The following is a 17367-nucleotide window of genomic DNA, read 5'->3' as shown; positions in this document are numbered from 1 at the left end:
ATTTAAGCTTGTATTAAAGATTGTAGAAAAGGAACACTTTTCTAAATTTGAAGGGCAAAAACCAATACTAAAACAAATCTGTCAAATACTAATAAAATCACAATATAAACTGAACTATTAATATTCAGAAAATAAGACTTTTCTTAGAGAAAAAAAATCTCCATCAGCCTTTCAAGTTCAGTTTATACCGATCTGAAGTGTCTTTTATGCAATGATATTTAACATAAAATATTTAAGACTCATGTTTTAAAAACCATGAAATTCTGAGTTATGTTCCCAAAATCATGTGGTGATCTACCATCAGAAACTATGAATGACAACCCTATCAGTTTTTTTGAGAATTAGAAACCACAGGACTTGCAAGAAGATTTTACAGTGTCATTATGCCATTTGCCTCCTTAACATCTAAAACATTATTCTGAATTGTCCCTTCATATGACACTCAGGAGCATTTTAGGTTCCGAGGCAATCAGTGGGTGAGCGGTATATCTTTATTTTCTAATGGGAGAGGTCAGAGCTTATGAAGAGGAGATGAGAAAGGAGATGGCACGTTGCCTCCATTACAAGTATGTATTCAGGCAGAAAATTTTAGGAAAGCATACATACGGAAGTTGAGGAAGGAGAAGCTGAGTTCCTGAAAACTATCTGGGTCTACCTGGACCTTGTAAAATCTTTGCATGTCACCAGAGGTACTTATACACAAGTCTGAAGACCACTGTTTGATGGTAAAGGTACTATCAAAGTATAGCAACAGGTGGGCAGCTAGAGCTCTGTTAAAGGGAAAAATCTCTATTCTCATATGGCTGACATGTTGTTACACCAAAATTCAAAACAGATCCCAGGAAACATCTTCTGCATTAGACTGCTTACTTGAGGAAATAAATTATTAATTTAAAAAGTTTACCCTAGCAGTTTTAATTCTATTGTTTGGGGTTTCATACCAAGATATCTCAATAGGACTGCTAGATATTCATTTTAAAGAACATGAAGCACTATTCTAAAACTTTATATCTATAAACGAAACAAAGATCTCTGCTCTTGTAGAACTTAACTCTAGTGGGGAAAAGGCATTAAAAAATAAAAATAACATCAACGTAAACTATATGGTAAATCAGCAGATGCTGGCTGCTATAGGAGAAAGATCAGAGGAGGGCTAGAGGGATCAGGAGTGCAGGGCAGGTAGGTGCAGACTGCAGTACTGAACAGGGCGGTCAGGACAGGCCCCACTGTGGAGGGAAGATGTTAGTGAAGACTTGAAGGAGGTCAGGGAGTCAACCAAGTAGATATCTGAGGAAAGAGTGGCTCAGCGAGAGCTGTGAAAAGGCTGTGAGAAGAGAGCAGCCTGTCAGACAAGCGCAAAGACCTGCAAGGAGGCCAATGTGGCTGGCGTGGAGTGAGCAAGGGGGAAGACCAGAGAAAAGCAGAAGGCCGCTGGTGCAGCCACTGTGGAGAACAGCATGGAGGTTTCCTAAAAAACAAAAATAGAGCTGCCATATGATCCAGCAGTCCCACTCCTGGGCACATGCCTGGAAAAGATGAAAACTCTAGTTTGAAAAGATACATGCACCCCACTGTTCACAGCAGCACTATTTATAATAGCTCATGGAAGCAAACTAAGTGTCCATGGACAGATGAATGGATAAAGAAGATGTGGTGTGTATATACGATGGAATATTACTCAGCCATAAAAAAGAATGAAATCATGCCATTTGCAGCAACATGGATGGACCTAAAGTTGATCACACTAAGTGAAGTAAATCAGAGAAAGACAAATATTTTATGACATTACTTATATGTGGAATCTAAAAAGATAGTACAAATGAACTTATTTACAAAACTGAAATAGATTCACAGACATACAAAACAAACTTACAGTTACCAAAGAAAAAAGGGTGGGGGGTATAAATTAGGAATTTGAGATTAACAGATACACACTACTACATATAAAAGATAAACAACAAGGACCAACTGTTGTACAAGGAACTACTGTTGTACAACAAGGAACTATACTCAGTATCCTGTAATAACTTATAAAGCAAAAGAATCTGAGAAAGATATATACACACACACACACACACACACACACACATATATCTATATATATATGGTATAACTGAATCACTCTGCTGTACACCTGAAACACTGAAAATCAACTATACTTCAATTAAAAAAAAAAAAAAATAGAAGGCCAGTTCAGCCTGGCCATGTGGGGCTGTGGAAGCCTTGGTAAGGAATTTGGATTTTACACTCAGTGAAATATAAAGTTCTGAAAAGAACAGTGAAATGGTTTGATCTTGTCTGTTGAAAGAAATACCCTGGCTAGTCTGTTGAGGATAACATATAGGGCCACAAGGGGAGAAACGGGATGACCTGTTAGGAGGTGAACCCAAGATTCCAGCAAGGCTTTGTGGTGGCTTCACCCAGGGTGGGAGCAATGGAGACAGTGACAAGCAGTCAGATGCTGGATGTATTCTGAAGGTACAGTGAACAAGATTTCTTGATGAACTGGACATGAATAACGAGAGAAGTCAAGGATGAATCCAAGGTTTCTCATCTGAGAAAATGGAAGGACAGAGCCATCATCAATTGAGATGGAGAAAGCTGCGGCGGGGGACAGGTTGGAAAGAAAGAAAAGCAGTTGAGTACTAGAAATGGTAAGTTTGAGACATTCAAGTAAAGGTATTAAAAAGGCAACGTTAGGGGTTCCCTGGTGGTGCAGTGGTTGAGAGTCCGCCTGCCGATGCAGGGGACACGGGTTCGTGCCCCGGTCTGGGAAGATCCCACATGCCACGCAGCGGTTGGGCCTGTGAGCCATGGTCGCTGAGCCTGTGCGTCCGGAGCCTGTGCTCCGCAACAGGAGAGGCCACAACAGTGAGAGGCCCGCATACCGCAAAAAAAAAAAAAACGCAACTTCTATATTAACCTAGTTTACATGAGAGGTCTCTGCTCGAAACTGTCAGCACACAGCTGGTATTCAAAGCTGTGTGACTGGCTGAGATCACCGAGAGAGCGAACGTAGATGAAGGGAAGGAGACCATCAGGAGGTTGGGGAGAAAAGGAGCCAGCAAAGGAAGCACAGAGGAATTTGTCAGGCAGGGAAGAAACCAAGTGTGGCATCCCCAAAGGCGAGCGTAAAAGACATTACAGAGGAGTCTCAAAGCCAGTGGTAGGTCAAACAAGATGCACAACATTGGCGACCTTGAAAGCATTCTCGGTGGAGGGCTGAGGGTGAGAGCCTGGCTGGGGTGGGTGTAAGAGACTGAAGAGAAGAACTAGAGAGAAAACTGTTGGCAACTCTCTGCAAGTTTTGCTGCAAAACGAAGTGAAAACCTAGGGTTGGAGGTGATGGGGAAAGTAAGGTAAAAAAATTTGTTAAGGTTTTCTTTAGTTTATTTTTGTTTTTTAAGGTGGGAGCAGTGTTTACATGCTGATGAACTGTTCATTTGTTTTTGCATGTTTGTATACTGATGGTAAAAAGTATATGAGAGGGAGGGCAGAACTCTTGGAACTTTAGCACTCAGCACGCAAGAGGGGGCCAGGTCTACTATGGTAATGGGATTGGCTTGTGTATGTGACAATTTTTTTAATGGTAACAGTCCAGAAGATAAAGTGTATGATATTCAAGTGGTGGTGTGAGTATGCAAGTGTGTGAAATTTGTTTTCAGAATAAGCCATTCTATTATCTGCCACTATTACACAGGGATTATATAGGTATCTATAGACTTAATCACAAGGTCTTCTTCCCTCACTACCAAAAACTATGGCAGTGTCTTCCTTTGGTGAGTGCACTACCACTGGTAATGTAATTTAATAGGTCTCTATATGCTGATGAGACCTTGGCACACTCTGGTTATATACAGGCTTTGTGCCTATAACATGCCAGCTAGTGGGGTCTCTAAGGCAAGGTAGTTAAAAGGACAGGGAAAGGGAAGACTCAAAGAAAGTAAGTTAAGAAAACTTTCTGGATGAGCGCCGAGTCCCCTCATCAAGTACTGGGTTGGCCAAAAAGCTCGTTCGGGTTTTTCCGTAACGGAAAATACAAGGGAAAAGGGGGACTTTGTCAGGTGTATTTACAACCTGTTTACTAGAACCCCATTACTACTCTGGAAACTTCCAAATATATGAGAATCCCATAAACCATGAAGAAATACATAAAGTGTAAAGTATTATTAATAGTGATAGTAATAAAAAGCTTACGGGATTCAAGGGATATTATAATTTCAGTAATGGATTTAAACTTTAATACTGGGTTAAGAAGATGTCTTTCAGGACTAAAACTGCTCTCTTTCTGTGCTCTTGGCATGTGGTTCCTCCCCTCCCCCGATAATCAAAACCTACTTTAGGTTTCTTTAAATTAAAACTCCACTGTATCTTCCTAACACTACAGAATTGTCTAATTAAAAACCAAATCAATATTTCAGTATGTAAAAACCCAAAAGCTCCATACAGACCATAGGATTATCATCAGAAATTTAAAAAAGTGAACTGCAAGCTACTGTATCCTGAAAAAGATGCTCTATTACTCACTTTTAATCCAGCTGCATAGCCCACTGGTTGTGGGGCAATGCTGGACTGCCCAGCTTCCCCTATCACCACAGCTAAGCCAAAGACCTCCTGGAAGGCATCTCGGACAGCGGCAACTTTTACTTCTTTATTTGAGGTCACTACAATGTCCAGTTCACCTCCAGATTCTACAAAGACCAGAAGAAAATTTCAATTCCAAATTAAAATAATGAAATTCTCATAATTACTACCATGCATTAACATTTTACTACATAATTACTCTTAACCTGGCAAAACAATGCAAGCTATAGATTACCTTTTTATTGGCTGAGGAAACTGAGGCTGATAAGGTCTCACCCAAGGTAACACAGCTACTCAGCAATGATGTCAGGACTCAAATCTAGGTCTGTATCTTTTCACTACACTGCCTGATGCAAGCAGACACATTTCACCCTGTCATCTAATGGCATCTTACTCTGAGACTTCTCAAGAAAGCTATTTGTACTGTGAAATATTTTGCCCTAGAAACAATGCTTTTCCTCAGTTAAGTATCTTTTGGAACAGCTGAAAATATTTTCCAAATATCTGGGCTTTTATTATGGATTTCTTTTTTCCTGATTGAAACAATGTTCCACAGATCCCATCTTTACTGGAATTTCTTAAATTATTAAAACCTAAAAGCAAGGGTTACCATAGGAAAGAAGAGGAAGACTATATGTTTTCCTTTTTTTTTTTTTTTCTCCATGTGGGACATATCTCTTAACCCTATCTAGCTAAGTACTGTTCCATTAGGCTTCAGCTCAAAAAGCTTTTCGGTTTTTTGTGATGACTCATGCCACTTTTAATGATTATAAAGGGAGAGCTAATCAAAACAATGTTGAAACTGTGTTAAAGTCCATTTCTAATAGTTCTTGTGCTTTCTTGATACATTTGAAATTGTTATGGTGATTTCTAAAATATTTATATAAAAACATGGTAAGTTTTACTAGAGTTTTGTTAGATCCAAATGGTCTCGTTTTTGCTGCCTGTCAATAGCTTTTTCACACTCAGTATTACTGCTTTTTATAGGTGATGAAGATTATATGTTATTATATCTTCTAATAATAGAAATTTTATTTTGTATCTTTCTCTCCCCGTTTTATTTTCCTTTTTCTGGATGTCACGCAGAGTACCGGCCTGAGAAAAGTCTTTGGTTTGAGTCCTGATTTTATCACTTACTAGCTTCGGTACCTTGGGGAAGTCACTGAGCTTGTTTCCTCACAGAAAAATTCCTGCCACCTCACAGGGCTTGCTCTAAGGATTAAATAAGGTAATTGATTTCACCATCTAACACAGTACCCATTAAAACAACAAGAGCTCCAAAAATACTAATTGCTTTCTTTTTCTCACTAAAAATAAGAGCTTGTGAAGAGAAGAACATATATACTGCATTATGTCAAACTTGATTATTATGAATATATGAAATCAGTATATATGGTAGAGGACAATTTCTAAACCCTGGCAATTACAAACACAGAGAACAATACAGCGGAGTTAATTCTTTGATTCAGTTTTCCACTTAAAGGGAAGCAAAGAAGCTAAGTGTTAGCTCCACCAAGTTGTGTAACCTAGGATAATAATAAAGCTCTCTGAACACAAGTTCCTCATCTAAAACTTGAGAAAAATAACACTAGCTTGCAGAGCTCTTATGGGAATTAGTATCTGGCAGATCAAGCATTTAATAAATGGTACTTATCGTTATTAAGTCTTGCCCTTTGACATTTACTAGACAATTACCAACAGACTCAAGACTTAGAAAGCTACTGACTTTTTATTGCTACTGAAAATCTCTGTTCAAGTACCTGGTGCATAGCTTTGGCCGCTAAACTGTTATCTTCAACAGAATTACTAATAATTGGTCACAAATCCTGCTAAGAGATGTTATTTCACTTACTGGATATGTACATAAAAAATTAATCCTCCAGTTAACCGTCTGGAGGATTCTTGGTAATGAGGGTTCAAAGGTGATTAAAGTACCTTTCCCAACAAATCTAGTAATGACATATTATCAGTGAATAGATTAACAGCCTATAAAAATTTGATTCCTGAGTTACACATCAACACATTTAATTAAAATAGATAACTGGAGAAATGTCAAAACCAAATATGAACAAAGCAACACTTCAAATGTCAACAATGAACGGTAAAATTCATATAAAGCAACACTAACCATATTCATAATTAAAATCAGTAAGTATACTAATAATTCAAATCATTTTTACTCCTCCAAAGTTCATGCTGGGAAGTTTTCAAAATTTATTTAATGGTGACTAAGAAAAAGATGAATTAAAAGTATCAAAACCAAGACTGACAATCAATGTGAGAAAATAGGAGGATTTTCACTAATTACAAGACCTGTGGGATTACACTCAGTGGCTGACATGAGCACATACTTTATATGGCAGATGCTGCTCTATTTTAAGTACATACTGATATATGGAGCCATGCCAGGGTCCAGCGTTGTAATCATGCTTTCTACTGAATGTTTTGTTTTATCAAGCACAGATTTCACCATAGGGTTCCCAGCCACACCCTGCACAGAACAAATTCACATGTAAATACTCATTCTAAGCAAAGAACACCATGATTACTGGATGGTGAGGGGAAAAAAAATTTTTTTTAAGTTTCCAATGCATTGCAGACCTATACTTTTGTAAAATATAAGAAAACTAAGGTTATGGCAATGTCAAATTGCTATGAAATTTCAAAATGCTTCCTCTCAATTTCTCTTCTCATCTCATCATAGATTGACAGCAATCTACTGACCCCACTTCGAGCAACACTGGCCTGGGAAGTATGTTTATTGTATATATATGTATGTGTGTATGTATATATGTTTATTTCATTTCTATGTATACCTATATTTTTATTTCATTTCATTACTATTTATTTATTTATCTATATAAAAGACTAGGCAAAACTTGTCCATCAAGGTCCCAAATAAAGACTGTAATTGGATGTCTCCGAAGACTCATATTTTGTTCCCTAATGTAAAAATAAAAACAGTAAAAACATTTCTTATCTTTATTTCCCAGAGTTACTTATTACCTTAATATATAATACTCTGTTCTATGAAAGTTTCTTTTGTCCTACTTCCTATTTGTTTTGTTCCCAAATTCTCCCGTTTAATAAAGCCAGACCTAGTCCTCTGAATTCCTAAAACCACACTATTAGACAGAAGGAACCAGATCTGAGTATTTCCTTCCATCCATGCTTCTTCCACAGTCAAAGAGACTTAGAGATGGCATCTGGCCAACAGGCCATGATTCCACCTGTCCCAACCTACTATTAAACTAAGGAGATTCAGAAAAACAGATGAGTTCATAACACTGATATTTAAGACTGTCCACCCATCTTATGCTGAGTATTAGAAGAGTTATTTACAAGATCTGTAGGGTTGAACTGAGTATTACAACTGGTAACTGACATGCTGACACATGCTCTTAACAAGGAAAAGAAGTGACAGTCTCTACATAAAGAAGACCTTTAAAAGCACAAAGTGATATAAAGGAGCTTAGAAAAATGCCACCTTTCTGATACATAAAACTCAAACGCTGTAAATCAGTTTAACCAGCTACCAATTTAAAAATATGTTTAATGTGTAATTAAATTGCAGCCAAACCCTCAGAATGTTGAGGGGAACTTGACAAAGCGATTCTAAAATTCATTAAGAAAAATAAATAGAAAAGACCAGCAAAGAAAAATTTTGAAGAGAAAACAGCAAACTTACACAACCAAATGCTGATCTGCCTTTATGAATGCAGAGACTCAGAATTGACTTTTCTATCTGACTCATCTATGAATACTCTTCATCCCCACCTCAGCACAGAGTAGGCTTTCAATAAATATTAGTGTAATAAATAAAGTTACAATAATTAAAATAGTGTGGTACTGTTGCAAGGACAGGCAAAGCAGTGAAATAAAATACAGAGCGCAGAAACTGAGGTTAACACACAATTTAGTAACTAAGGTAAAGGTAACATATCACATCACTGGGATATGATTTTGGAACAGTCGATTAAGTGGCTGGAAAAAAATTAAGTTTGACTTCTACCTCATATAATATATCAACTTGGTAAGTATATATCAACTATATCAGCTATATCAACTTGGTAAGTAAAAAAAAATGAAACCACAAGAAAATTAGAAGGAATCATAAAAAAATAATTATCATATAATAGAGTAGGTAAATGTCATTTTTAACATTTAAAAAAATTGAAAAAAAAATTGATAGAAATGATTCCCCAAAATTTAGAAGGCTTTGTGTCAATAAAGCATAATAAAGTTGAAATGTAAGATAAAAATGGAGGCTACTGCAACATATGATAGCATATAATAAAATATTCTTCTTACATTAAGAGTTCTTATCAATTCATTAAAAAAGAAAATCATCCCAATTCAAAACTGAGCAAAGAACATGAATATAGACTTCACAAAATAAAAATACAAATGGCCAAAAATCACATTAAAAGAAGTTCAAACTGAGTAACAAAGAAATGCAAATTTAAACAAGGTATTATTTTTTTGCCTATCAAATTAGAAAATACTACATTTCAATTAATAAAATCACTGCTGGCAAATGAATGATGTTATGACAGTGTATCTTGGTATAATCTTCCCGGAGAGCAATATGTATCAGTAATTTTTAAAATGTCCACACTGACATTTACCAAGAATTAACTCTGATAAAACAGAGATGCACATAAACATTGGCATACAAGAGTGCTCATCATAATTTAATTAATAAGAATTACAATTAGAAAATGCCAATAACAGGTAAGTGAAATAAAACATGGGAAATAAATGCAATGACATGTTGGGCAAAGTAGCCTGAAGAATTATAGCTGGGAAGATGTTCATGATACACGCTAGGTAAAGACAACAAAATTGTGTCCATGTGTCACTACTCCAATTGGCTTTTCACTAAAAAAGAGATACATTTACATAGATACGCGCATCCAAAAGACAGAGGAACTATAGAAAAAGTGTAATAAGAATAAAAGGTATTTTAATTTTTCCTTACACCTCTTTCTATTTTCAAAATTCTCTCTAATGAACATCTGTTAGTTTTATAATTAAAAAATTAAACGTGATTTTTAAAGTAAACACCCCTTACCTTAATGAAACCCCAGAGTCCACCAGCAGATGCTTCATCCTGCCCTCTACCAATTCTAGGATCTTCCTGCTGCTCTGGAAAAGTTATGGCTGATGTGGTTCCAGTTCCCTGTGCCAGAGATGTCAAACCAGCTTGCTGAGTAATGGGAGTTGGCAAAATACCTAGTCAATGGCAAAAATGTTAATATATGTAATTTATTCCATAAACTATTTCCTATAAAAAGAAGATACAACATATGAGATGAGTAGTTCAAAACAGCTTAATAATGTAACTATATACTCAGGCATTTCAACACTGAGATATGAGCTCAAAGAATCACCTAAACCTTTATAAAATATACAAAATTCCAAAGAAGAAATTTCTTTCCCTCTTCATAAGCTTACACCAAGTGCCCTGAAAATGGACAGAAAATATACATCCAAAAGTACTTCATGTCTGCCCTATGAGCACTTGGATGCAGAGAGCTATAGTCTGAATCTCTTTAAAGCATAAAAATAGCTGATATGAGCACTCAAGCCCATCATACAAAAAGCATGTAAAAATTAGTAAACATATCCACATACCCTATTTTAACTCAAAAAAAAATTCACATACACGTGGGTGTCATACTTGTACTCTCGAAAAATATTTGTTAAGGTAGACAAGCCAAGTTGGATTATAAAATCACGACAAAATTGTTTCTTTTCCTAAAATGAGAAACAATAGGCAGAATACGACAGGATGAAGTTTTGATATTGATTTCCAATAACCATTCCTGGGAAGTCGAAAAAGTAGGTGTAACTGACCTAGAAAATAAAATAGTCCAATTCCACCAACTTATGGCACATACACTTATTTGTTTTTGAACTTTTACCTGGCTAAATAAAACTACTCCCTGGACCATTCAGTCCTAATAATTTTTTAAGTAAAGCTTTTAAAAAAACTCTCAGACTTCACCTTGATGTTTCTCTATAACTGCACAAAATGTTAGGACAAAATTTTCGAATTCTGACATTCCACATACTAATCATGTACTAAGTTTTATATCATATAAAAATCATATATTAAGTAACATCAGCTTTATTTTAATAATTTAAATGAAAACAGGAAGCTCTGGAGATCAAGGAAACGGGAATGAAACATTCATGCACAGTAACAGGACCCCTCATACACTGCTGGTGAGAAAGTAAAATGGTGCAGCTGCTTTGGAAAATAGTCTGGTAGCTGTTCAAAAGTCAGCAATTCTGACATGCACCCCAGTGTTCACAGCACAGCACTATCTACAACAGCCAAGACATGGAAGCAACCTGAATGTCCATCAACAAATGAATGGAGATATATATATATACACACATACATATACAATGGAACGTTACTCAGCCATAAAAAAGAATGAAATACTGCCATTTGCAGCAACATGGATGTACCTAGAGATTATCAACTAAGTGACGTAAGTCAGACAAAGACAAGTATCATATGGTATCACTTATATGTGGAATCTAAAAAACGGTGCAAATGAACTTATTTACAAAACAGAAATAGACTCACAGACATACAAAAAAACCTTACGTTTATCAAAGGAGAAGGAGGTGGGTAAATTAGGAGTTTGGGATTAACAGATACACACTACTGTATATAAAACAGATAAACAACAAGGATCTACTGTATAGCACATGGAACTCTACTCAATATCTTGTAATAACCTATAATGGAAAAGAATCTGAAAAAGAATATAGATATATGTATAACTGAATAACTATGCTGTACGCCTGAAACTAACACAATGTTATAAAGCAACTATACTTCAATTAAAAAAAAAAAAAAACCCCTCCAGGAAAAGAAAAGTCAGCAATTCTGCACCTAAGTATAAACCCAAGAGAAATGAAAACATGTTCACATAAAACCTTGCACACAAAGGTTCACAGAATCAGTATTCACAATAGGCAAAAAGTGCAAACAACCCAAGAGTTTATCAACTGATGAAATGCATAAACACAACGTGGTATATCCATACAATGGAATATTATTCAGTCTTAAAAGGGAAGTTCTGACACATGCTACAACATGGATGGATCTTGAAAATATTACACTAAGTCACAAAAGACACATATTATGAGTCCATTTATATGAACTGTTCAAAATAAGCAAATTCATAGAAACAGAAAGTAGATTAGTGGTTCTGAGGGCCATGAGGATTGGGAGGAAGTAAGGAGTGACAGCTAATAGGTATGGGGTTTCTTTTGGACTGATTAAAAGGTTCTAAAATTGATTTTGGTGATGGCTGCACAACTCGATAAATACAGTAACAACTATTAAACTGTACACATGAAAGGGTTCAATTGTATGTGAATTATACCTTAATAAAGCTGTTAAAAAAATAAATAAAACATTCACCATAACCACTTGTTTCAAAGTATCAGTGAGAGAGAGAATTACCTGTCACCGGAGGTGCAGAAAAAGACGGCATCAGGGGTGTCTGGGGAGCTCTTCCTGCATGTCCTCGTGTAATGTCATAGGCTGAGCCGACAGAGAATCCTGATGTGGGAGGACCCGAAGCGGGGGCAGATGAGAGAGTGTTTGGGGCAGAAGTGGAAGGTGGGAAGTGGGATAAAGGAGGGTTACTGAAGGCAGCAGCAGTTGGTGGAGAAACATGAGGTGGTAAAGAGGTAATGAGTGGAGGACCAGAAGGAACCGGTGAAGGAGGCACAAAGGGCAAAGGTGGCGAAGGCCTCACGGGAGGCAGGGACTGCTGAGGGGTGGAGAACGTGTGTGGCGGCGGGGGCTGCACAGAGGACACGCTTGGAGAAGAGAAAGCGCTGGCCGCAGCTAGAAAAAGGAGGGCAGGAAAAAAATGCGTCAGTGAAATGTTTTTCACTTGGTTTTCAAAGTGTCTCATTACTGTCTTCTTGGAAAATTTTAAAATTTAACAGACCCTATCCCAAGAGTTATTTTTAAATGTGTGATGTGAAATATACGACTATGACTGAGTGCAAATGACTTTCAACTCCCATCAGTAAAAGCAGCAGATATGTAAAATTAAGTTATGGTATTGCAGACCTTTGTGTTTTTGTTTGTTTTGACGTGCTTTTAATAAAATAAAGCCGTTTTTCATCCCTGCTGATATGAGCATAAAACCTCACAATTTAAGGCTCAAACTTTGGTCAGAAGGTTAATCACCACAAAGTCACAGAACATTAGACAAAGCTAACACATACTTTTTAGGATATCTCTGTCATAACAAAGAAGATTTCTAGTCAGTATGAACATAAAAAATGAAAGTTAGGATAAAGCAAAACATATATGTTTTCTGTCTTTGGGCTTAAATTAAAAAAGGTATCTCCCTTCATCCTGGCAAAGATTACAGAATTTTTAATATACAGGCACACCTCATTTTACTTTGCTCCGCTTTACAAATTGAAGGGTTGTGGCAACCCTTGTGTCAAGCAAGTCTACCAGCACCATTTTTCCCAAGAGCATTTGTTCTTCGTGTCTCTGTGTGACATTTTGGTAACTCCCACATTTCAAACTTTTTCATTATCATATATTTGTTATGGTGATCTGTGATCTTTGATGTTACTAATGCAAAAAGATGACAACTCGCTAAAAGCTCAGATGATGAGCAGCATTTTTAGGCAATACTTTAGCAAAGTTTTTACTTAAGGTACGTACATTCTTTTTTTTGACATAATACATTGCACACTTAACAGACTGCAGTATAGTGTAACCATAGTTTTTATATGCACTGGGAAACAAAAAAATTCATGTGACTCACTTTATTGCAATATTCACTTTATTGTAGTGGTCTGGAACTGAACTCACAGTATGTCTGAGGTATGCCTCTATGCTTTTTTTAAATGACTCTGAGAAAAGATAACAGGATCTTGACTAACCTCAAAACATACTGATGCTAGACAACTGCACGTACCTAAAGGGGCTGGGGGGGAAGACGGCTGTGCCGCTGTGGCAGCGACAGCCAGTCCTGCTGAACTTGGTGGAGGAGTCCCAGGTGGTGTTGTCTCTATTCCACTCTCTTCCATCATTTTTCTTCAATTACGGTAAAACTGTAAAAATATTAAAATGTAATAAATATTACACAGTAATAAAAAGTATATTTTTAAACCTTGTATAGTTAGAGAATAGTTTTTTAAAATGATCAACAGACAGATGTCTGTCTTTACTGTTTATAATGCCACTTATCTCCAGGTGAAGGGTTTGTCAAAATTCCTAAGGAAATAGTCTGTGAGAATATTTAGCGTGCAAACAATCTGAGACATTTTCATACACCTACTCCATTACTGAGAAATAATTTTACGTTAACTAAGTAATTAATTACCCAATATATTTCAAATAGTAAATTAGTAATTTAATTTCTGCCACATGAATGCATGGTAGATTTATATCTAGATTCCAGTCACTATTACTTTTAAAATAAAAATAAGTTATTTAAAGTATTCTTGAAACACTTCCTCTCTCCTCATTAAGCAGTGTACGAGGGCTACTCTTTACTGTGCTCAATTCCCAGGTTTTCTTAGTTTACATTCTAAAATGTGCCCCATAATGGCTAAATGATATGTCTTGGGTTTTAGAAAATTTAACTGTAGCAAAAATGCCGCTAGATAGCATTTCGACCTAACAGTCAAAAATGGGTTACAAAATGTGGGAAAACTTCCTTAAAAATTACAAATTTTCAAGCCTGCCTCAAGTATAAAATCAAAACTTCTAAACCTACCAATTAAGTTTTTGAAGTTTTTACTCATTTAACAAATACTCAGTAACGGTCAACCACTTGCCAAGCACTGTACTGATGCCTCTGGAAATACAGTGTAAGCAGAACAAACGGGACACTTAAAGTCCAGTCCGGGAGACAGTCAAACAATGACAGCAACATAACAATGAACTATAGCCTGAATGATGTGCTCTGAGAGCAGGAACAATTCTGCTCGCTGGGAATACGGTTTTGACTTGCGGACAGAAGAGGGTTCCCCAAGGAAGTCACATATAAGCTGAGATCTGAGGGACGATCAGAATTTAATTAGGCAAGGGAAAGGAGCTAAAGAGGGCACATGCCAGAAAAAGTGAATACAGAGAAGGTATAAAGGCCCTGGAAGGTTGAGGGACATTGACACATTCAAGAAAACGCATGCAGCAGAAAGGAATAATGAGGACCGGAGACATGGAGAGGAACTCAGACTGCGCTGACACGTATAAGCCAAATTAAAGAGTCGGGTCTTTTAAGAACAGAAAGTCACTGTGGGGCATTCAAACTGGGAATGACATATTGGGTCTTTTCACTTTTTTGAAGAAATTTCAGATTCACAAGAAGATGCCAAAATACAGCAGACTTCATGAGTACCTTAAACCCAGTTTCTGCCAATGATGGCATCCTACGTAACTAGACTACGGCGATAAAGCCCAGGAAATTAACACTGGCACAATGCAAGTAACTGAACTACAGACCTCATTTGGATTTCACCTGTTTTTACATTCGTGTGTGTGCGTGTGTGTGTGCGTGTGTGTGGTTCTATGAAGTTTCACCATATGCACTGACTCGTGTAGCTACCACCACAATCAGGACACAGAACTGCTCCATCACCCCAGAGAAACTCCCACATGCTGCTCCTTGGTCGCACCCTCTCATCAACGATAAGCTCTGGCAACCGACCGTTCTCTACCATTTTCTCATTTCATGAATGTTACGTAAATAGAATCATATAGCACACAACCTTTCGAGACTGGCTTTCTTCACTCCACAGAATGCTCTTAAGATCCATCCAAATTGTTGGATATGTCAATGGTTGGTTCTTTACTGCTGAAGAGTATTCCATTTTATAGTTGTACCACTGTTTGCTTACCCATTTATTTGCTGAAGGACATTCAGGCTGATTCCAGCTTTTGGCCATTCATATTTGTGTTTTGGAAAAATTCCTCTGACCACAGTATGCAGTTTGTGCCACAGGGCAGTCAGAGTAGATGCAGAGAGAGACCATTAAGAAGGATATAGAAGTAGTTCAAATAACATCCTAGGTTAGTGATTCTCAAATGGGGAGTGGAGGAGGGTGATTCTGCCCCTCTCCCCCGCAAGGGTCATTTGGCAATGTCTGGAGACATATTTGGTTGTCAGAACTAGGGGGTATTACTGGTATCTAGTAGGTAAAGGCTGGGGATACTGCTAAAAATCCTACAATGCACAGGATGCCCCCACAAGAAAGAGTTATCTGGCCCCAGACTAAGGTGATGATAGTGGAGATGGAGAGAGTGGATAGACTCAAGAAATGTTTAGGTGGTTAACACTCAGTGACTGACTGGATATGGGGTCCAGCAGGGGGAGAGGCATGACTTGCACAACTGGAGAGATGGTGGTGCCATTCAGTAAGACAGGGAACACTGGAGGAGGTCAAGGTGTATGTCTGACATCCTGGGAGAGGAGGGATTATGCAGTATTTAATACTGGACATGCTAAGTTCAAGCTCCTTGAAACGTCCAAGTACCAGTGACTTGGTCTGCAGCTCAGCAACCACATAAATGTGGGCTTCAACAGTTTACTGATAGTCTCTAAAGTCATGTGCTGAAAAGAGATTATATGAGAAGATCAGGAGAAAAAAGAAGATGGCCCAACGAACCCTTGAGGAAGAGCCCAGGAAAAAAAAAAAAAAAAGCCTGCAGAGAAGAATGGAAGACCAGAAAGATAGGAAGAAAACCAGGAGGCTGTGGTGTCCAAAAGCCAGAGAAGAGTGTTTCAAGTTAGGAATGGGCAACAGTATCAAATGCTACAGAAAAGACAAATAGGATGATACATGAAAAAGTCAACAGATTTGCCAAACTGGAGATAAAACTTAGTGAGAGCCGTTTCCATAGAAGGAGTGGGGACAGAAGCCAATTTCAACTGGACTGAGGTGTGTGAGGTGAAGCAAATACGTACAACACTTTCAAAAAGTTCTGTTGTGAATGTAGAGGAAAGATCTATGGCAGTAAGTAGAAAACAGGTATCCAGGGAAGCAAAATCCTTTCATTCAATACCTACAGATGAAGATAATCAGGGACAGAATGGCCTTCTGGGGGCTTTATCACTCCCTGATAAAACTACCTCTTTTCTTCATCTCATTTTTCTACTGGTTATTCATCTTCCTCCTACAGATGCTACCAATTCTCACAGTAATTAGTAGAAATCATACTTAAACATAAATATTAATGAGCGCATTTGCAAAAGAACCTGTACAATGAATACAACCCATAAAATGGAATAATTGGTCAATTTCTTTCTGTCTTTAAAAGCCATACTATTTGAGAATTGGCTTAATGACAATATTGGGTAAATTTTGGATGCATAAACATAATACCTTTTACTAAAGAAAAGCTCTTGTGATAAAAGTAACGGCAAAATGTCAGAGTTGGTAAAGGTTCTAGTGCTCATTCTCGACACAAAAAGGATATTAATGTATCAGCATCAAAGAAAAAGTGATGGGAAAAAAAGTGACGGAAACGGCTTGGAAAATTGAGTCCTCAGTCTCTGGACCGACCCTGATCTTCCAATTTGCTTGTGTCTTGGTTCTTCTGTTAGAAAAAGTAGGTGGCTACTTATAAAGATACAAGAAAAGGTTTGATAAATGTAAAAGCTTGTTAAAAGCGATTATTATTGTTGATTACCGGTTCAAAAGATAATCTCTACTACCCTTTAGTGAGCACTGCTACAGGAAGGTCTGAGTTTTGTCTCTGCATTCCCACTTCTTATC

General features: G+C 37.3%; 1 protein-coding gene across 1 annotated transcript in view; it reads right to left on the bottom strand.

Annotated features, from left to right (window-relative positions):
- Positions 1-13677, bottom strand: part of PRRC1 (proline rich coiled-coil 1) — a 36526-nt gene extending 22849 nt beyond the window's left edge. Inside the window, exons 1-5 of the mRNA XM_065874848.1 lie at positions 13563-13677; positions 12074-12463; positions 9659-9819; positions 6973-7075; positions 4528-4691 (exon numbers count right to left, since the gene is read on the bottom strand). Coding sequence (XP_065730920.1) covers positions 4528-4691; positions 6973-7075; positions 9659-9819; positions 12074-12463; positions 13563-13677 — 933 coding nt within the window. The remainder of the gene's footprint in view (positions 1-4527; positions 4692-6972; positions 7076-9658; positions 9820-12073; positions 12464-13562) is intronic.
- Between the last annotated feature and the right edge of the window lie 3690 nt (positions 13678-17367).

This window comes from Phocoena phocoena, chromosome 3 (genome assembly GCF_963924675.1).
Source record: "Phocoena phocoena chromosome 3, mPhoPho1.1, whole genome shotgun sequence".
Classification (NCBI taxonomy): Eukaryota; Metazoa; Chordata; class Mammalia; order Artiodactyla; family Phocoenidae; genus Phocoena; species Phocoena phocoena.
Note: the sequence above shows the minus strand (reverse complement) of the source record. Positions and strands in the feature narration are given on the sequence as shown.